We start from the raw sequence: 21,657 nt of genomic DNA, 5'->3' as shown, positions 1-21,657 counted from the left end.
AATATCAATTATAGTGGTACATATGTTCAACCAATCTTCATACTTTTTTTTTTATACCGTATACTCATAAGGTAATCATCGTCATACAATTTGTAATGACTTTATAAAACTGACAAAGTCCTCCCAAGCGTTATTGCGGGTAAATCAGTAGCTCTCTTTCTTCATGTCTAATAAAGAATAAGACGGCATGTTTCTCGCATCCAAATATAAAAATCAATAAATAGATTTTGGGCTTATAATAATACAATCTTGACTAAGATATTAAGAATATAAATAACAAAAAAACAAAATAAAGTGTAAGACACGTTAACATGTGCAACACATGTGAACACGAATTACCAACTCTGATATTTTCGCAGTCTTTAAGAGATAAACAAAAAAATGATGTAATATAAAAGACGAGAAGATAATGAAGATGAAGAAAATTTTGATGATGTGACAAAAGAATATGAAGATTCTGAGAAACTGAAAGAGAAGAGAAGGAAGTCATTAAGGTAGTTTAGTTGGGACACGAAAAAGTTCTTCTCCCATCCAATACTCCGTCTTATAAACTTGAGTGTTAAGTACGATTAATGAAGGCTTTAGCTACAAATGTTCTCCAACCCAACACTCCATTTGTATCTTGTCAATAAGATTTGCATATCAATACTCACATGGCACTAACAACTATAAAGATCTTCAAGAAGACAGTACATTATAAATTATTCTCTTGAGGATCTCTAATTATCACATTAATCAAGACACGAACCTAAAGACTTTGAAATGTCCAAACTATATATGGACCAAATAGACCGCGATGACAGTTGATGGGCTAAAATCCAGCTATAGTAATGACTAATGAGTCAATATTTCAAACCAAATAGAAGAAAAAAACACTCATATTTTAAACCACAAAACATATGCATACACTAGATTACCTTTTGGGTAACTAATTCATTTATTTTCTCCGTAATGTTCCATGTAATTGTTCACGCTTTATACCAGAGTCGTGTTGTAGAAGACCAAAGTAAAACTATCATCTTATTTTTGCGTCGAAGTAAATTATACTGTTTTATACGAGATGCAATTTGTTATATACAAAAATCCATTAGTATCGATCATAATGTACACCGGACAGATGTAGATTTGTTGTTCTTTTGTCACTCCAATCTGTCCTTTAACCTCTCAAACTTGACTTCTTACGTATTTGAGTGCCTCGTTTGGACTTACATGAAATTTTGTGTGAGAAATTCAGTTAAAACTCCCTAAAAAATTTGGACTTCAGTTAAAAATGATCAGCCAATTTTTTTTAGTCTTCAACTCCCCCGAGTATTTTTTAAATTTCTAACACCTTGCGACAGCTTTGCAGTTCTCTGCGACAACTTTGCAACGCCTTACGACAACTTTTACAACTGCTTTGTGACATTTTTGGAGCGCCTTGCGACACTTTACAATAGCTTTGTAACACTTAGTAAAAGTTATTGAATTTTAAACGAACAAAATACAAATATTTAAGTTTTTCACAAAAACAAAATTTAGATTTTTACAAAAGAAATATAACTGGTCTTTTAATCTTAAAAAAAGTTTAAAATTGAGTCGTCGACCCAATTTCCTGATCTTGTATTTACTTTTGTTTTTAACTTAATACATTTAACTCTTTCCTTTGCATTTCAAATGCCCGATGCAAAAATAAACTTCTACAAATTGCAGAAATGGAACTTCTTTATGGAACATCCATTGCAAGTAGAAGTTTTGCGAGGACATTTTTTTCCATATAACAAAACTACCGCAACTTCCTTATAACCATTAATAAGTATAAAGAGGCGAGAACGCTTGGTAAGTTTGTAGGTATCCAATTCAAAACCAATTGGCAATCTAAACATTATATTCTTCTCCCACGTGGGACTATTCTCACAACACCTTTCTTATTTCGTCGTGGCCAGAGACCCGATATCAACTAACCTTAATTAAATTTGAGGAATGTTAACCCTCTAAATTACATAAAACTTAATCAATCAAACATGTTATTTATTGCTGACAAAACAACCATACCAATGATAATAATAACAACAATGGGTACTAATAAATATTGAAACCAAAATGTCTCAACCACCAACAAAAGTGGCATGAATTCCAATCAGACGGTTGGATTCACGCCATTTTCTCTCTCTTGACGAAAACAGATAATTGTGAGCTGTTGGATGGGGATTCACGACAAATTCACGCCACTTTTGTCGGCTTCCCTATCACGGTTGATCTTGGAAACTTACTCAGGAACAGAAATAGAAGAGTCTCCAAGAAACTCTGACCTTAATTGCATCAACAATCTGCCAAGATAATTAAGACCTTCACCTTCTCTTCCTCCACCCCAGAAAAGATCATGGGGTGAAGCTTCAACAAGAACTGATCCCTCTGTTGAGAGTAGCATGGAATTCAAATGTGGGTAGATTGAAAACTTGCATTTCAGACCTTTGTACATTATATCTATCTTTGCTGTTTCCCAATCCGGTCTTACCTACATTTACACAAACATATTTGTTCAAACAAGTAATAATAGTAACATTCGATCAATTAAAACTGAATTCAGTGAATAGATATATAACATGACCACTGGTTCGGGTATCCGCTCCGACATCAGTACAAAGTACCAAATATGGCCAGTGGAGAAAACCAATATGAGAACACAACCATATATATATACCATGGGAGTCTAGACTTTTGTTGAGGTAAAACGATATCTTAACATCAGAACGCAATCTAATCGACCTAAGGTTGATATTGATTCACAATTTTTACAACCAGGGTTTCAAAGCGTTCATAAATTTCAAAGTTGTTGCTTTTACATGAAGAGCAACTACGTTGTGGTTGTGAACCTTATGGGTCCTTGAGGACAACTTAGTTTGAAACTAGGAACTTCTGGTTAGGTGAGACATATCCCACTCGGCCAACAGACGGCAACTTTCTAAATAATTTCTAATTGCTTTACTAATCTGCTTCCTGATTAATTAGTAGATCTCTTGATTGCTTTTAGGTAAAGACATCTAGTATTTAATCAAAAATCATGCAAGATAAAGCAATTAGAATGAGCTAATTTGTGGTTTCTGACTGTTGGACAAATGGGTCCACATGAAACCTCTCTCTCTCTCTCGTTGGACTCTGCTAATAGTGAAATTAAACATTGCACTCTAATTAAAGGATATACCAGATTGGGATGTGTCCTCTGCAATGTCCTTCCCATTCGGGCAGCTTCCTCTGGACTCTTTGCAGACTTTATTTCTTCAACGTAATCTCTTGCTAAAGGATCATTAACTCCGACAAACTTGTGTGCCTATAAAACACATAAAAGCTCTTATATTGGTCTCTCCTTGAATATATATTTAAATCTATACAATATCTGTATAGAACTTCACCTGATAATAATGCTCAACGCTTGGCCATGTTTGATAACCACCATTTTCATCAGGCATACGTAAAGAATGGGGTGAGAAGTTCGAGAAAGCTCCATAACGATCCCAAGTCTTGTAAAAGAATATGATGCTCGCCTCATAAGAAGTTAAAGTTGGATCAATTGCTGAAGTTTCATCCACTGATGGGATTACAGGTGTCAAGTCTGGAATAGGTTGTAGAAACCCACTAATAAGCATGTCAGGTCCAATCTGTACAAGTCAAATGTCGAGACTTTATGTCACGTTAGCAACAAAGAAAAGAATATGGACAAATAGGAAAAAGTAATTGTGCTGTATGCATCTTCCAAACGTCCTAGGCATATTTGCCAAGGCTCTAAAAGTCTATTTTGGGCTCTAAGGCTTCGGCCTCGACTCACCCACTACTGACGTTCCTGTGGGCTGTGGCTGTGGCTTGTACATGTCATGGTAGTGTGTTATTGTCTCCAAACAGCTCTGACAAAGTTTCAACTTCAAGTGAGTTGTTAGATCTTGTATTTCGTATTAACAACTTCATACTCGCAAGCCTGTCCTAATGCTCCCATGATTTATTTGATATATAAATAATAATTGTTTTGATCCCACATACTTTCGTGGAGTATGTATAAAGACAATGATACTTATATTTTGAGGCGTGCCCACCATCTCTCTGAACATCCTGGTTGTCCAACTAATACCCATCCAATGAAATGACTTTTTACAATACATAATTCTTGATTATGGGAAGACAGAAAGACGACACAACAAAATTCTTATCAGTACCAACCTTCTCAAAGGAAACATCTACAAGGTTTAGTGCTTGTGACATCTCAACCATCCCAAGGTCACCAACTGGAGATGGAGCATTTCTTCCGCCGATAATTTTTGGAGCAACAAACGCATGAACCTAAATCGACAAATACGAAAAGAAACAGATAATTTTGTCATTTTGTGAAGCAGATAACAGAACAAAATTGATTTGCTGCAAAAGTCTGCACTATTAGTCAAAATGAAGCCAATTTGGCAGTACCTGGTGTATGAAACCCGACTGAATAGCAGATGCAGCTAATGTCCCTCCACACTCCCACAAAACTGAAAGATACCCACGGTCGTAGCAATATTCCATGACATCTCTAGGGTTTAAGATGTCAAATTCAACCACTTCTACTCCTTTCGAAGCGAGTAATTTCTGGAAGCTCTTCCTAGCACCTCTTTGCGTAGCAACTATAGTGCGTACATCAGAGACATCCCAAAGATGCGCTTTCTCCGGAAGATTAAAAGTTTGAGACATAACTAATCGTACGGGAACATGACCCCCACCATGTCTTGCTGTTAGCCTTGGATCTAAAAATGAAAATAAGAATCGGAGAGTGCACACAACAATATCTAGAATCCTAAGACATGTCTACAAACAACTATAGCTTCTAATTGATCAAGAGATATATACCATCACGTCGAACAGTATTCCCTCCCACAATTACTGCATCACTTCTACCACGCATTTCAAATACCCGATACCTAGATTCTTTGCTACTTATCCACGCCGAGTGCCCACTACTAGCTGCGATTTTCCCTGTCACCATTTAAAAATCAAAGAAAAGTTCGCTTTTAACGGTATTGTTTTGAGTAAATCTTCAGTTTAAAACCAAGATTTCCTAGTCAATATTAGAATATAAACAAAATAATGAGTTCATAAAGCTCACCATCAAGAGTCATAGCATACTTGAGGACTGCAAATGGTGCTCGAGAAGCAGCTCTATAAATTAATGGAGCATTAACAAGGAAACATGATTTTAAAGCTTCCTAGAAATTGTAACACGGATAGGTCAGATAATCGAATCGAAACTTATGAATGAAGCATACAGACTCGTATAAACATGAGGCTAAGAAATGAAGAATTGTAATTATGTAAGAAATATAATGATCAGAATAACTACCTCAATTGATGAACTCTGCAAATCCTCTCCAAGAACATCAACCTTAAGCCCTTCGCTTCTTAACGAGCGAATAGCATTTCCTCGAAGATGCTTCAAAGGATGTCTCATCCCCAAAACCACTCTTGAAATTCCTGCCTGATGTACAGATATCAGTGGTCTATGACACCTGAAAATCGTAACCGGAAAATATAAATCGTTTTAATTACTCAATACTGAGTACATTATCTTTAACACTTAAACCATTACCCAACCCAAAAAATATCATTTTGAACTGATTTACCTTCAATAACTAAACTAAAACAAGATTTCCAAAATAACCCACATTAAAATTGTCCTAAAAGATACCATTGAAGTTCAAACAGGTTCATATAAAAACCTAGAGTCTATCTTCAAATCAGACAAAAGTTTGAGGTCTTAACCTAGTAAGGGATTGATAAGCTAAAAAGGAGAGATCTTTGAGATGAATAATGAAAGGAAATACCTTGATTAAGGAAGAAACAGCAGTTTGATCACCATGACAATCACCAGGTTCCATATTAAGAAAAGCAGTAGAACCTTTAGAAAACTCACCGGCAGCTTCGACAGCTTGCAACTCTGCACATTTAGTACCTTGTGCATATAAAAACCCTTCACCAACTATTTTTGATCCTTTAGCAATTACACAACCGAAGTTTGGATGTGGTGAAGTAATTCCGGCGGATTTATCAGCAATCTCCGCCGCTCGTCGGATATGAAGTGCTTCAAGTGAGTGATTATTGTTGTCTTTGCAGAGAATAATCGGAGTTTTGAAAGCTCCGGTAATTGATAACGCCATTCTAGAGAGAGAGAGAGAGATTGGTTGGATTTCTCTTTGATTTTTCAACTCAGAAAGGTGTATTTTTGTAGAGAGAGAGGAAATGATAAGTTGGATTTGGTGAAGACCTCTTTCATGCCTTTGATTGAGATATTCTTATAAGAGAGGCCCAATCTAGATTTCTCTCCAAAAAGTCTATGAAATTGTTCAATTTGTGACACTTCAAGATCTCGAGATTACATCCTGAGAGAGATTATCGTGTTACAGGATAGTACGGATCAGTGTTCCAGATTGTCCGAAATATTGTTTAGTTTGGCTCTTCAAGACCTCGCGATTCTAAAAATGTATAATTTGGAAAAGATGTGTAATCTCTTACAAATGACACCACACTTCGTCACATGTCCATGTGAAGTAGAATTTTATGTCAGTGCAAATGTGGTGTACACATAACAGAATTTCTTATTTGTGTTTGTTTTTGTTCTTCATTTTTCCTTCCTTAAAATCAATTCGAAACTCCGAAATATTGTTTACTTTGGCACTGCAAGACCTCACGCTCACCGGAAATGTGGTGTACACATAACAGAATTTCTTATTTGTGTTTGTTTTTGTTCTTCATTTTTCCTTCCTTAAAATCAATTCGAAACTCCGAAATATTGTTTACTTTGGCACTGCAAGACCTCACGCTCACCGGAAATGTGGTGTACACATAACAGAATTTCTTATTTGTGTTTGTTTTTGTTCTTCATTTTTCCTTTCCTAAAATCAGTTTGAAACTCAGAAATAGCTTGTGTCTTAAAGAACTCAGTAAACAGGTAAGAAATCGATCGGTGATTGGTGACAGTGTTCAAATTTTTATCTAACCACCAAAAGATGAAAGAGCATAATGAAACACTTAAGATTTCAATGAAATTCACAATTTGAAGCTTTTTCATTTAACATAATAACAATGTACACAAAGAAAGTTAGTCTAAAAAACAATGGAAATGTTTCAATTTTTCAAACAGAAATAGTACCATATACATACAAATGGTTCGAAAAATTAAATCACCCAAAACCAAGCTACAACTGAACCAGCCGCCAAGCCACCAACAAGATACAAAACCATCACAATCCCAGCGGTTTCCGCATGTTGAATATCGACAGATTTAGGAGCCAAAATCATCAACACACTCGTAAAATAACCATTAGTCATACCAAGAATACACGTTAGAATCGCGACAGGAATTTCGGTCCGAAAAATTTTAGGTCCATGCAAACAACCCAAGAACAGAGGATAGAAGAGAAACCTGGCAACACAGGCACTGACAGCGATTTTCAAGTTCTCAAGAAGATAGATCGCAGTCATGGACTTCCCAATTAAGTCGAATAAATTGTAGCCAGTAATGAGTAGGATTGGATACCAGTCCTTGAGGATTTGAGAATGGACATCTTCTGTAATATATCCTGGAAATATCGACAGAGTTACAATGTAGATAAGGAGCATTGCAAACCCAAACCATTTCACTTTGCTAAGGATATAGCCCAAGGATGATCTCCATGAAGTCCTTTCTAATGGGCCTAGCCCGTTTATGTCGTCATCCACAGCTTGCATTTTCAAGTCTTTGTAGTATCGGATAACGGGTAGTCTCTCTGCTACATTGTGAAAGACAATGCAGATGGCCATGGCTATAATACCAACAATGAAATACATGATTGCACTTGTTCTTAAACCATTTGTGTCTTGAGGGAAAATCGATTTGGTTATGATCCTTAGAACAGAAACAAGAACACCTGCAATAAATAAAAAAACCAAACTTTAATATGGATCTCTCGATCTAGTTTATGCAATGTCAAGTTAGATGAGTAAACAAAATATGTGATATCGGTCGTGCATGGTTTTCCTAGGAATTACTTTGTCTTCTACTAACCAACAATTAATGTACTGAAGAATCAAAGTCGATTGAAAGTTTGAGTTTTTTGTTCGAAGATCTCTTTTATCATGTTTTCGGCTAATGGGACCTAGTTATCATTTTTGGTAAACGGGTACCTAGATAATCTCCTTTACATTCTACAAGCAAACTGCATTAGATATATTGATCCACTGCGTGTAAAAGTTGTGAACACATTTCGAACTAGTGTCACATTCAGATACTCTAGCCAGTAATTGTGTTCATGTTATGTATGTTTTCTCTTGGTTATACTTTGTTTTTCATGCCCTAATATACACCTATTACCATACTGAAGCCTAAAAGAGAATTACATTACGGATATTGATCCATTGCATACAAATATGTCAAGTAAAATAAAAGAAGCTAATCACTAAAAAGGAAATTGTGTATAATGAACATGAACTCGTCTTGACCTTTTCCCACTTACCGTGTGCCCCTTTCTACTGGTGTCAGACACAGATAAACCCAAATCAAATATTTTTCGGTAAATTTAAGATGTGATCATTTAGATAGAAAAAATTATGGAGTAGATTAATTAGGAGAAGGTGGAATTGAAATATAGTTTTCACTCACCAGAATACCCCGTTCCTGCAACAACAGCCTGCATGTATCTCTCGGGAAGCTCACCTGCAGCTCCAATAACACCACCTTGAACCAAGGCATCCGCAACCCCGGCAAGAGCAACAGCGGCAATGGTGACACAGTATCCAGGAAATAGACCCGGCCTACCCTTGGTGTAGAACACATCCAGGAGTGGGATGCTCAATAGCGAGACCACAAAAAGTACTAAACCAACATTGATGCGGCGATGAGAAGCCGCATTCTTGGACGACTGATCTTGGTGGTGGTTAATTGAGGTACCAGCGATGATTAAGAATAGAAAGACGAGATTGATGGTCATATAAACGACAGCAAAGACTAGGTCCACGCTAGAATCAGGGTAAAGATAGCTGAAGTAATCAACGGCAGTGATGAAGGCATTCCATGGGAGGAGATATCCTGCTCCCATTGTGAAGTAGACAATATAAGCGAAGTGGTAGGAATCCTCAGGGATCTTAGACCTTGAATTAAGAAGGCGTTCATTATCCCCGTTTTTTCCGTCCGTTCTGTTTGTGCTTGAAAACCCCATTGTGAAAAAATTACCTGGTACACGGACTCGGAGTTTAAATATGTAAATTACAATAGAATAAAACAAAAACTAGTGACAAGTAAGGGAAACCCACACTACAATCCATTTGTTTTTTTTTTGAAAAATTATACATTTATTGAAGTAACCAAACTACCATTTCTAAATTCATTACTTTATGATATCATGCCATTAAAGATGTCAGAACAACCTTATCTGCTCTCCGATTCAAAATGAAAAAACTGCATGTGTAAAATAAGATGAGACTTTATGGCCCATATAGAGTCAGCAAATATTCAAAAAATCGAAGAAGAAACCTATACAAAAATGTGAACTTAGTTATCCTCTACAAGAAACACTTCAAAATCCCAGAGTGTAAGCTGTAAGAACAAGGAAAAGGATTCAAATGAGCTAACGCCTAATAAATCCTTTCACCAGAAAGCGAAAAACTTGACAATAATTTCAGTTAGTTCGTCTATAACGGTATCAAAACCAGTAGAAATTCACTTTTCGGTTTCTTATGGTTTATCCTAGTGAACCTCAAATGTCTTCTTATATCAATGGAGAGGAGTTCAAGTGCCAAAAAGGGGTGGATAAAATCTTCGATAATTCATCCCTCGTGTCGAGATATGAATCATTTGGGAAGCGAGAAAAAACAAGGTTTTGAAGTGCAATGTATTCTAATTTCTGGGTCAGTAATACAGATCATCCTGGATTGATTTCTAGGTCAATAACAACAAGGTTTTCAAGTGCAATGTATTCTAATTTCTAGGTCAATCATAACATGGATCATTCATTCATTCTTGATTGATTTCATCACAACATATCTTATGCTTCCTCTTTTCAGTGTTTCAAATACCTAAAATACAGAACAAAATACTGTCTTAGGGTTTCAAAATCTATAAAGAAAACCTAATTACACCCAAACCATAAGAGAATACCTATTTGAACTATATAAAATCTAAAACCAATTCATTCAACTAAGTTCTCCTAATTCAATCAGCAAATAAAGTTAAATTGTGTAAAACTGAAACATGCAAAACCAAAAAAAACCCTAATTTAACATAATGGTAAATGAAACACCAAAAATTGATCCCAATCTAAACAAATTTCCTTAACTTGATCACAAAATAAATTAAAATCACAAAAGCTGGAAAAGTAAAGAGTAACAAAATAGAATTAAAACAACAAATCTGATTGTGGGTAGGCAAGTTTTACCTTCAGAACTCCTTGAATTCAAAGTTAAGAACCTTAATGGAAGATATAGAGAGAGGGAGAAGATGACTTCTGTGTCTTTAGAGAACAACTGTTTGATTTTGTGTATATACAGACTATGTTGATTCAGTAGTCCACCATTATTCTTCGTAGATTATATATAATCTGGTTTCATTATCATGTAAGATCTGTTCGTTGACCCACCTGCTAACTACCAATTATTGGGCCACTGAGAGCATTTTCAAGTGTGACCTTTAAATATTCAGAAAAAGAAGAATGTGTCATCTATCAAAATAAAAAAAATTTAATGGTGTGTTTGGTTGCAGGATTCCTAACTAGGATTCCTATCAAATGTGGAATTTGGTAGGAATCATGAATCCTTGGTCTGTTTGGCTACCAAGAATCCTAGGACTCTTGAATCCTAAGGATTCCTAATTCCAAAATTTGTATTGGACCAAAATCCCACCCTACCCCCTAGGATTTGCTAGGATTTTGGATTAGTGAACCTAAATTTCAAACTAAAAATCAACAAAAAAATATTTCCTTCTACAAAATCATTATTTATTTTTTCAAAATCATTGTTTTTTTCAAAAATCATATTTTTTCTAAAGACGTTTAAAAATACTCAAATAATAATAAATCATAGGATTCTTAGTTGCCAAACAAGCCAAAAAATATTACTTGGATTCATGAATCCGTGGAATCATGAATCCGAAGGACTCATGAATCCGCGGATTCATGATTCCGCCATCCAAACACACCATAAACCACAATTTTCATTCATTAGTTCTATCCAATGCGTATTACATAGTTTTGAGTTTTTTTTTTTTTTGGCTCCTTTCAGTATAACACGAGAATTACAAAAATAAATTAAGACATAAGACTTACAAAAATAAATCAATGACATGAACCCTAAATGAGCACAACATCACAATAACAAGACGAAAAGACCTTAAAAGTCACAAAATGAAAAGATCCTGAAGATTATAATTAAGAAGACCCTAAAAGTCATAAAACTTTATTGTACTTAGATACATCTAAAAATCTAACTAAGCAATTTTTGTGAATAAAGAGTGGAGATAATTTTCGAATTGAAATTGGTCCCAAAAATATAAAATCATTCTAAAATCTCCTAGACAACCGACCGATTTCTTTATAATATGAGTGTTTGCTTCACTTTTGGTTCTTTAATGTCAATCTTATCACTTCATGAAGTAACACACCGTCAATGTCGGTTAATAGGTCGAACTAGTGGAAGATTATTCGTAAAAATTACTGAAATCATTAGAAAATACTTAATAACAGTTGATAATGGTGAATGTGATGATTATATGTCAAGAAAAGAAAGATAGATTTGTCTCCCATACCAACTTTCATATCCTCTTCTCTACATCAATACTTCTCGTCTCTACTCTAATATAATCTTTATATTGACATTCTTAAAATATAAAATTAACTTCAAAAATTCTTCAAAAAGAAAATCCAAAAGCAAATCATTATCCAATCGTCTAAGAGTGGAGCCAGAATATGAAATTGTACCGGCTAGTCTAAAAATTTTATAAAACAAATTTTTGTTACGCTAAATACATATTCGTAGAAAGCAACATGTAAAGGTATTTTTGGGTGTCAAGGTAAAATTTTGCTTCATTATTGTCAGAAACCACATTTACAATTATCTAAATTAAATTTTCAAAAAGTATACTCAGCTCACCTCCAGTGACTCCCACTTAAACCGCATGTGAGAGAAAACCTTGTTTCTCTCTCCACGTGACTAAACATGTGAGATGAGAGAGAAACTCTTATTTCTCTCACATGCGGATGCGGTTCAAGTGGGAGTCCCTAGAGGTGGGTTGTGTAGCCTTATTGTTAAATTTTAATGGTTGATCATTTTGAAAATTAAAAGTAAGAACATGTCTGTTAAGATCGCGAAAATCAACCGTTGCAATTATATCTGTTACTTTGTCCAAAAGAATACCTATAAAAAAACATTTCACAATATTCTATAATTTAGAGACGTGATAATGCCACTCCAAAATTTAGAGAGTCACTATTCACAAAACTCCAAAATATAAAGTAATAAAGTGTCGTTTGAAGGTTCAAAAACTCTATATACAGAGTTCTAGATTACACTTGGAGTTGCTCTTACTATTCAAAAATCTCTAAATTATAGAGATCACCAATAGTGCAATGGCAAAGTAACTCAGCACATTTAATGCCCATTTAACACTTTGTTTTAGGTTAATTTACCATAAGTTCCTTAGTTTATGATTGATGGCAAAATAACCCCAACTTCAAAACCGTTATTCGGACGACCCTTAAACCCATATAGAGACCATTGAAAGTCATCCTCACGGCCCATCTAAACTATTTTACTTTATTAAGCGTTTGTGATTACATGAGATAAATCTTGCAAATAAACTATTTTTTTTCAGATCTCCAATAGAAGACTTAGGATTTTAGAAGGGGACACAAACCACTTTAAAATGACCCATTTGTGTAACCCGTCTTATATTTAAATTTAACCGAAATTCTGGTCCCTTCAGAGCTAAGAATGCAGAGTCCTGAAGTGAAACATAAAACGAGGGTTACTATGTTCAAAACCAGAAAATGACTTGAAAAAATTTTAGCCGAAGTGAAAGCAAAAGTATTTGTGCAGTTGGCGACCCTAATGTAGTACACCGCTTAAAAGTGCATAACAATAATCAACTATGAAGCGGAAGATTCTCAACAAAAAAATATGAAGTGGAAGACAAAAATGACAGCACAAAAGAACAAATTAAAAACCTTCCGTCAAGTTGTGGGTAAACGAGAAACCTGACTCTATCAACTTGATTATTGAGAAGGGTTATGCAGCAAGATTAGGGGGAGTCTGACCAATATAGTATAAGACATAAGAGCATCTCCAATGCAAGACTTCAATCTTAACATGTTAAGTTTCACCTAGGACTTTAGAGTTTTTTTTTTTTATAGAAAAAATCTCTCCAATGCAAAACTCAATTGAGATCTTAAGAGATGCGGAAACATTTAATTTTGAGACGTCTCAATTACAAATTCTATTTTTGAAATCTCTTTTGAAAGTCTTAAGTGTCATTGTCATCAAATTTAATTTTTGGACCAATAAAAAACCTTTCTTTCTCAACCGCTTTTTCCTATTAAATGTATGTATGACATGTATAACTTTTAGAATTTTTTTGAGTGTTGCATTGGAGAAGGACTTAAATTAGAGACACTCAATTTAGCCATATAGGAAAGAGAATCTCAATTTGGACTTGACACATAAGTCAATTGTAGAGTTTTTTTTTTTTGAGTTTTGCATTGGAGATGCTCTAAGCCAACTGAAAAGCAAATGGGCTCTATGGCTAAAAAGTTGTTGTTTGTTGTCTGCATCATGAGTATTCGCTCTCGCCTTTGATCAATCATTCCAACAAGAAATGTTCGTTTGGAATTTGACTTAGAAACTGATGTGATATTTTTCGGCTCACGCATTTTTATATTTTTTCAAAAATTCCAACTATTCAAAAGTAAAGGTAAAATTGTGTCGTTGGTACATTGAGTGAAACTTTGAGTGATTATGACATTTCTCAATTTGAAGTTCTAAAGACGACCCTTGATATTGCTCTTGGTGCCCCCTACATTCTAAAAATGGTTACAATTGCTGTCTCAAACAAGACACTATCTTCTTCTTTCATACTATAAACGGCTGGACTCGAGTCGATTTGTTACGGAATCGGTTTAAGTCTGTCCATTCCAAATTCGTTAAGTTCGAACCAGTTTTGTGTTAAATTCTACCAACACTACTGAATACACATCAATGGGTTCAGGCAAAATTCGACTCATGTCCATCAATTTCAACTCTAAAATATTGGATTTGAATTCAGTGGACCTTGACCCGAAGTTTTAACAAAATTCCATGGGATCAACCTATTTCAACTCATAACTTTAGAGTTACAAAATTTGCCTCGAGACCACTGAATCCGGGGTTCCTCTAACCAGATGCAATCAAACTAGATTTACCAAGTCAAAGTGGGAGTGGCGAGCGCAAATAGCACTATTAGAAGGCGCCTTTACAACTTCTAGCTATTCCTTAATTCCTAACACCTAACATTAGGGGTGGCAATGGGTACCCACTTACCCAGAACCCAACCGAAATCGGAACAGTTTATTCCGGTTCTGGATTCTCATTTTCATACCTGATAAGAATTTAATACCTGACGGGTATTACCCGGTTAGTTACAATAAGATCAGAATACTTATTGGGTATATCCGACGGGTACCCGATTGGTACCTGACATCAGAATTTAATGTGTAATTAGTCAATTATTTCAAACAATTTGAGGTCCTAATTACTTATTTTATGTTAATCATGTCTTGATCATGTTATATTGAGTTTCTCACTTAACATAACATTCTTAATCGATAATCTATATAATAAGGGAGGAGGGTATCTTTTCCCCCTCCTCCCAATGGCTAGGATTTATCTATACAAGTTATATCAAGTGGTTGAGGATTGAGTGTTTCAAAAAAATTCAAAATTGGTTGGTCTAGATCTAATGATATTTCATCCAACCATAGAGATGATTGCAGGGAGCATCTATCAAAGATACCCTTCACAAACAAGCCCATCTTCCCGCCCAAGCTTCATTCTCACGCTCTCTCTCTCTCTCTCTCTGAAGCCTCCTCTATCTTTCATTTTTTTTTTGTGCAAACCTCTTTCTCCCTCATCTCCTCTCAACTCCGTCTGAGACTCTCTCATCTCACCGCAGGTATTCTCTCTCTATCTCTATCTCGCTCACACAGACAGAATGTCTCCTGCTCTCTCATCTTCTCATCTAACATCAATCTCTCCATTTCTGTCTCTCTGTCACGCACAGACTCTCTCAGGTTTTCAAGTTTTCTATTTTTGGATGTAGGGTTCTAATGGTAGCAGCTCAGGTACTTTCTTCTCAAAAAAATTGTGTTAGGTTAAATTTGTTGTTTAGGTTAACTTTCCATGTTATTAGTTGATCATAGTTTAGGTTTGATAATTTTAGAGAATGTTTAAAACAAACTAAACTTGCTAGGTTAACTTGATATGGTTTAGGTTTGAAGCTATAAGGTTAACATTCAAACTTTTAGGTCTTGCTAAGGTTTAGTTGATAATCAATTTTTATGATTTTTGATTATTGTTGAGAATGTTTGGGTTTAGTTTTCTATGAGAGTTGATCTATGAAATCCCTTAGTGAAATTCTATGAAATCCCTAAGTGAAATTGTTCAATTTGAAATTTGACTCATTTTGATTGTGTTTTTCTTTATACTGCTTTTATGAAGCTATTCATTTTGAAATTTGGGTTTGTATGTAGTTTTAATTAGGTTAAATAGGACTTTTGATAATTGTTTGTAGGTTAAATTGTTGTGTTAGTTTTGATAACCTATATAACTGTCGAAAATGTTTGGGCTTAGTTTTGTGTAGTTCATTGAACAAATATTTTTTTTTTCTGAAATTCATTGAACAAATATAGCAATTGCAATTCTTTAGAAGGAATAATGAAATTGATGTTTCTTTTCATTAAACAAATAGTTGGGTTGTTTGCATTCTATCTTGGATGGGCTAGAGTTTGTATTAAATGTTCGACATCTCGCTCATCTCCTTCCCGCTCATCTCCTGCTTTCTCTCATCTTCTCATCTCACATCAATCTCTCCACTTGCAGGTATCTCTCTCTATCTCTCTCACACTCCCTCTCGCTCTCTCTCACGCACAATCTCTCTCAGGTTTCAAGTTTTCATGATACTTGGTAATAGTTTGGGTTTAGGTTAACATTGTAGGGTTTAAAGGGTAGCAGTTCAGGTAATTTGCTGTTTAGGTTAACTTTCTTCCTTTCTGTTTAGGTTAACTTGCTATGTTAGTTTTCATGATACTTGATAATGGTTTGGGTTTAGGTTAGGTTAACATTGAAGTTTTAAGGTTAACTTTTAGGTTAACTAGAAGTGAACTTTTAGGTTAACTTGCTGTGTTAGTTTAGGTTTAGGTTGACACAAACAACAAATTACCCCAACTGTTAGGTTTAGGTTCACTTGATGTGTTAGTTTTGCTAACTTTTTAGAATGTTTGACTGAAAGTAAACTTGCTAGGTTTAGGTTAACATTGAAACTTTAATTCTGCACCCAACGTATTTTGATGAAATGTCTTATCCACAGTATGTTATCTATATATTTAACCTGCATTCCATTTCTTTGTATTATCTTTGTAGTATTAGTTATCTTCTGGTGCATTTCAGATCTACTAAGTTACAGAATTGTACAAAATTGTGTTTTGTATCTTGAAGTACAGGTTTTGTTTGTCTTTGGGACTCTAATGTCTATATTTCATTAGTTTAAATCTTCTTCCGCTCTCTCATCCCATCGAAGGTATACATCTATCTCTCTCTCGCAATTTCTGACGCACAATCTCTCTCAATTTCTCACTCGCACTTGAACCAGGCGGAAGGTACTATTAATTAAAGTTTGGTGATTGAAGAAAAGTTGCAGTTGAGATCTAGGATTCTAGGGCTTGGTATTGTTTAATTTGGTTCATTGTTACAGACATGGCTAATATAGATATGGAAGTTGTAAATGAAATAACATCCTTAAATCTGTAATTGGTACAACTTTTGGAGGTTTCTTCACTAGCAATTAAATCAAATCCCTAGCTTGCTGGAGAGCTATTTTCGCTGCGACTTTCACTTCCCAAAACCAGTCGAAAGGTATAATTGTTGTTAACTTTTATCTTATGTTAATTAGGTTGATCTATGATGATTAATGGTGATTTAGGGGTTCCAAATAGGCAAATACAAAAAAAAATTAATTTAGGGCTTCCAAATTGAGATAGGGTTTGATTAAGTTGATATTTAGGGTGTTCTGAACTCAAAAAATGTTCTAGGTCATCTTCCAAACACAAAAAACTGATTTACAACTTTTAATTGACGTAGGGTTTTGATTTAGTTGAAATTTAGGGCCTCAAAACACAAATATTTGATTTAGGCTTCCAAATTGATGTCGGGTTTTAATTTAGTTGAAGTGTCAACTATTTTGCTGTTATTCGTTTACTCTTTTGCTGAAGTTGAAGACTTGAAGTGTAAGTTCCAAATGAATAAAAGGATGAAGTTGAAGTGCTCTTCTAAATATTTGAGTTGATCGTTATCCATTTACTCTTTTGTGGATTTTTTATCCTACGGATGCATTGTTATGATTTGTGAGGTATTTCAAAAATACGCTCCTCTTATGTGCCAATAATTAGATCCATCTAATTTTATTGTTTTAATCTATCACAAATACAATTAATGCGTAATCTGTTTCTCTAAATTGTAGTTCCCATTCTATTATGCATTAAATGTACTGTTCTTCACTTTTTCTAGGATTTTCAAGAAAACCATTCTTACTCCAAAATTCTTTAACAACACTTTAATGTTTTTCCTTTTATAGCTGGGAAGATGAAGCTTTAAAGAATAAATTCAAAGTGAATGGAAGAATTTAGTGAGGTCTCTCTCTCTCTCTCTCTTTTTACATTAAACCCATCTGTAGTTATTTCAAATTTTTTTATGGGTCAGTAACTATTTGAATGCTTATTCTGTAACCATATGATGAGTTAGAGATTGATCTCATTGCAGAAGATAAGATGTTCGAAGTCGAACCCATTCCAGCTGATGCAGCATCGTAAGCAAGATCGCGTCAGCTTCTCCCTTCTTCCTCAACCTCTCTCACGCTCTCCTCGCAGGTAGCTCTTTCTCCCTACCGCTCTTTGTCTGTCTCTCCCCCTCTATTTCAAATGTACAAAATTGATTTAGTGCTTCCAATTTAATGTAGGGTTTGATTTAGTTGATAATTAGGGCTTCCAACACAAAGATTATATTAGGTCATCTTAAAAACACAAAGATTGTATTAGGTCATATTCATAGCTGAAATCTTTAGATGGTGTTGAAGGGTTAGAAGGAAAGTTATGACAATTTGTTAATTCAACAATAATCTCAAAGTGTTGAAGGATTGGAAGGAAAGTTATGACAGCATTTTGGAGTGGGAGATATCACAAACCAAGCTTCTGTCGAGGATTGGCGTTGACCTGTTGTAGACAACTCTGAACTCAAGCAATTTGTAGATAACTTTCTACCATTATATTGCAGATGTATATGCTTTTGTAGGATTTTATTTGAGTTACTCTAAATCCCTTTTTTTGCTCTTTTATTGATGTTTTGACGTATTGGTTAGGATTGTCATATGTTAGAGGAATCCATAGCTATATTTGATCCCTGTAAACTCTGCTTCACCTGAATTTTTTTGTCTTGGTTGCCAGTGAACTTTCAAACAACAACCATGATCTATCCCAGTTAGAATGTGAAATTGCTTTTCTTATCGGGAACTATTATGAAATTTTTTGAAGTCCAGGATTAGGTACAAATGGGAGAAGCAGTTATTGGTCGTTCGGAAGATCTTGATGTAAGTGTTCAAAAAACCCAATTTTCGACTTTCTTATTTTGATATTAGTATGAACTAATCTGTTTTCATGTCATTTAAGCAGCAAGTGGTAACAATCCAGTTGAGCCGTTGGCAAACTTGAGAAAATGCAACAAATTCACCAAACCGCTCTTAGGTATGATTAAATGTTGTACACCTGATATTTTATATCTCACTTTCTCTTTCTTCATCTCTCATGCTCTCTCATTCTCACCTCATCTTCCTTATCGCAACACCAAACACTCTTTCGCTTTCTCTTTATATGTCTGAGTGTCTCCTTCTCTCTCACACACACCCATACACACTGTCTCTCTCCTTCTCCATCTCGGTTTTTGGTTTAGGGTTTTGACTAATCTAATTAGGACTTCAAAACCGAACCACTACTGTCAGGTACGCTTTTCTCCCTAACTCATTTTGTAACAACTCGATTTAGGGTTTCAATCATTAGATTTGGTGAATTATTAGGAGTTGTAAGCAAGTAGATAAATGGGTATATTGTTCTGATTCCCCTCTATAAATATAAGAAAGTTTGGTTTATTTCTTGGGTTGAATTTTGTCCACTTGATTGAGTTCTCCTATGCCTATTTGGACATATTACTCTCTTCAATTCATGGTTGACACTTATTTTTATTGTTGAAAACACCAATGCAAAGTATAGATCATCTAATGTAGGTGCATCTTAATGATTTTCATTTTATTAATTCAGTGTTTATGTTTATATTTGTGAACTGATACATCTTTGAACTATTAATAGGCGGCACATGATTTAATTGGTTTACCATTTTGAGACAATCATCAGGGTTCCCCAAGTTCAAAAGACAGGGTGAAGACATATTTGTCGACCACACATTGGCTCGAAATGAAGCCTTCTACGGGTTTCAGTTTGTACTGTCCCAATTGAGCGGTTGGCATTTGCTCATTAAGACCAGCCGAAGGATTGAAGCAGGGTAAGATGCATATTCATTCAAGGCGAAAAATAAATGAAGAATACCGATGTACCAGAACCATTCATGACAAGAAAACTAGACATACATTCACTGTGAACTTTCCTGATTATTTGACTCAAGACCAGTGCACAGTGAAGACTTCCTGTTTGGGTAGTAACATAATGGACAAACATGGAGTTGGACGAATGGAAGGAAACACCAATGCATGATGTGAACATTAAGGAGTAGATGGTCCTTCTGAACCAAGCTCAAGCTCAATAGGCATATGAAGAGGATGAAGATATGTGTGGTGGTGTCAAAAGAGTCTAATGTGCCCTGCAGTACGGAAGTTTATGAATTGATTCTTCTTCGCGTTTGTTTACTTGAACTGATTTTGAGTGTTTAGCTCATGTTTATTTCAATAAATATTTGAGATTGTATGGTTTGCTCTTTAAAGCATTTGAAAAAACTGTCCGTGCCCCACGGGCACGGGTTACACCCTCGTTAAACTATATTTAATAACAAATTTTATAGCAACTTAAAATATAGAATGATCAGATTTGTTGTAAATTTTAATAACTCGTTCATGTATCTTTTACTTAATATATTCCACCAAAAATATTTAGGTTTTTGAATGAAGTATAACCTTCCTAGTCAGTTTTAAAAATGATTAAATAAGAAGTCTTAAAAGAACAGATAAATATCTGATACCCGATGGGTACCCGCCTTTTTTATAGGTTTCGGTTCTGGATCCATAAATTATGGAACCGGACCTGAAACCGCTAGGAACCAGAATTACAATTCTTAACAGGTTCTGGGTAGTGAGATACCGAGCCGGAACCGACTCGTTGACACCCCTTCAGCCTTGATACCCCTACTAACCCCTAACACCAAATCCAAGCCCACGAAAAGTGAATTAAACGATGGAATCAAATATATAGGGTTTGGGTTTCCTCTGCAACTAATCTCTTTCTCTCTCTAAAACTCATTTTCTCTTTCTCTCATCAGAAATCTTGAATCAACAACCATGGAAGCTCTCCAGTATCTGAAATCCCATCGGGTATCGGGTTACCTGATACCCGAATTTAATGTGTAATTAGTCAATTCTTTCAAAAAATATAAGGTCATATTTACTTATTTTATGTTAAGTATGTCCTAATCATGTTATATTGAGTTTCTCACTTAACATAACATTCTTAATCGATAATCAAACTATATTTAATAACAAATTTTATAACAACTTAAAATATAGAATAATCAGATTTGTCGTAAATTTTAATAACTCATTCATGTATCTTTTATTTAATAGATTCTACCAAAAATATTTAAATTTTTGAATGAAATATAATCTTCCTAGTTAGTTTTAAAAATGATTAAATAAGAAGTCCTAAAAGAACAGATAAATATCTGATACCCGATCGATACCCGCATTTTTATAGGTTCCGGTTCTAGATCCTTTAATTATGGAACCGAACCTAGAATCGTTAGGAACCAGAACTGTAATTATTAATAGATATCGGTTCTGGGTAGTGAGATACCCGAACCAGAACTGACCCAATTGACACCCCTTAAGCCTTGACACCCCTACTAACACCTAACACCAAATGAGAGCCAAAACCATCCATATTTTGCCCATTCCCGTTTTCTTTATGGTTTTATAGGTAATGAAACCAAGCCTTCAATTAACACCCACGGAATCAGATATATAGGGTACGAAAAGTGAATTAAACGACGGAATCAGATATATAGGGTTTGGGTTTTCTCTGCAAGTAATCTCTTTCTCTCTGTAAAACTCATTCTCTTTCTCTCATTAGAAATCTTGAATCAACAGCCATGGCAACTCTCCAGTATCTGGAATCCCATCGG

General features: G+C 35.0%; 2 protein-coding genes and 3 long non-coding RNA genes across 10 annotated transcripts; 3 read left to right on the top strand and 2 right to left on the bottom strand.

Annotated features, from left to right (window-relative positions):
- Positions 1-1,931: 1,931 nt before the first annotated feature.
- Positions 1,932-6,445, bottom strand: LOC147559862 (cytidine/deoxycytidylate deaminase family protein). The gene is made up of 9 exons (XM_086661819.1): positions 5,820-6,445; positions 5,339-5,473; positions 5,105-5,204; positions 4,849-4,974; positions 4,432-4,745; positions 4,189-4,308; positions 3,390-3,635; positions 3,182-3,307; positions 1,932-2,494 (listed from the first exon to the last, which is right to left on the bottom strand). The coding sequence occupies exons 1-9, from the start codon at positions 6,150-6,152 to the stop codon at positions 2,246-2,248; spliced, it is 1,749 nt and encodes a 582-aa protein (XP_086517945.1). The 5' UTR covers positions 6,153-6,445; the 3' UTR covers positions 1,932-2,245.
- A 567-nt stretch (positions 6,446-7,012) lies between these two features.
- Positions 7,013-9,182, top strand: LOC147559861 (uncharacterized). The gene is made up of 2 exons (XR_015234677.1): positions 7,013-8,025; positions 8,084-9,182. It is a non-coding gene; the product is annotated as an uncharacterized LOC147559861 (long non-coding RNA).
- Positions 7,030-10,637, bottom strand: LOC147559860 (equilibrative nucleotide transporter 1-like). Of its 3 annotated transcripts, none has more exons than XM_086661816.1 (3): positions 10,404-10,637; positions 8,633-9,202; positions 7,030-7,901 (listed from the first exon to the last, which is right to left on the bottom strand). In XM_086661816.1, the coding sequence occupies exons 2-3, from the start codon at positions 9,186-9,188 to the stop codon at positions 7,171-7,173; spliced, it is 1,287 nt and encodes a 428-aa protein (XP_086517942.1). In that variant the 5' UTR covers positions 9,189-9,202; positions 10,404-10,637; the 3' UTR covers positions 7,030-7,170. The 3 variants fall into 3 exon arrangements, with proteins under 3 accessions (XP_086517942.1, XP_086517943.1, XP_086517944.1); XM_086661817.1 differs by having other exon boundaries at positions 9,361-10,417; XM_086661818.1 differs by having other exon boundaries at positions 9,397-10,417.
- A 4,182-nt stretch (positions 10,638-14,819) lies between these two features.
- Positions 14,820-16,510, top strand: LOC147559859 (uncharacterized). The gene is made up of 3 exons (XR_015234676.1): positions 14,820-15,163; positions 15,272-15,332; positions 16,090-16,510. It is a non-coding gene; the product is annotated as an uncharacterized LOC147559859 (long non-coding RNA).
- Positions 16,511-17,028: 518 nt separating this feature from the next.
- LOC147559858 (uncharacterized) lies at positions 17,029-20,291 on the top strand. 4 transcript variants are annotated; one of them, XR_015234674.1, is made up of 6 exons: positions 17,029-17,121; positions 17,840-17,895; positions 18,025-18,131; positions 18,705-18,847; positions 18,930-19,001; positions 19,620-20,291. It is a non-coding gene; the product is annotated as an uncharacterized LOC147559858 (long non-coding RNA). The 4 variants fall into 4 exon arrangements; XR_015234673.1 differs by lacking the exon at positions 17,029-17,121 and adding an exon at positions 17,430-17,546; XR_015234672.1 differs by lacking the exon at positions 17,029-17,121 and having other exon boundaries at positions 17,772-17,895.
- Positions 20,292-21,657: the final 1,366 nt, after the last annotated feature.

This window comes from Eschscholzia californica, unplaced genomic scaffold (genome assembly GCF_041429995.1).
Source record: "Eschscholzia californica isolate CP2 unplaced genomic scaffold, dmEscCali1.0.p SCAF_2, whole genome shotgun sequence".
NCBI classification, from domain to species: domain Eukaryota; kingdom Viridiplantae; phylum Streptophyta; class Magnoliopsida; order Ranunculales; family Papaveraceae; genus Eschscholzia; species Eschscholzia californica.
Note: the sequence above shows the minus strand (reverse complement) of the source record. Positions and strands in the feature narration are given on the sequence as shown.

Excerpts from the sequence above, each read along its gene's own strand:
- LOC147559862 (XM_086661819.1), bottom strand. The coding sequence starts at position 6,152 with ATGGCGTTATCAATTACCGGAGCTTTCAAAACTCCGATTATTCTCTGC. Across the intron at positions 5,205-5,338 it reads TGCAGAGTTCATCAATTGAG|GAAGCTTTAAAATCATGTTT; the intron begins GTAGTTATTCTG and ends TACAATTTCTAG. Across the intron at positions 3,636-4,188 it reads TAGATGTTTCCTTTGAGAAG|ATTGGACCTGACATGCTTAT; the intron begins GTTGGTACTGAT and ends TGACTTGTACAG.
- LOC147559860 (XM_086661816.1), bottom strand. The coding sequence starts at position 9,188 with ATGGGGTTTTCAAGCACAAACAGAACGGACGGAAAAAACGGGGATAAT. Across the intron at positions 7,902-8,632 it reads TGCAGGAACGGGGTATTCTG|GTGTTCTTGTTTCTGTTCTA; the intron begins GTGAGTGAAAAC and ends TATTTATTGCAG.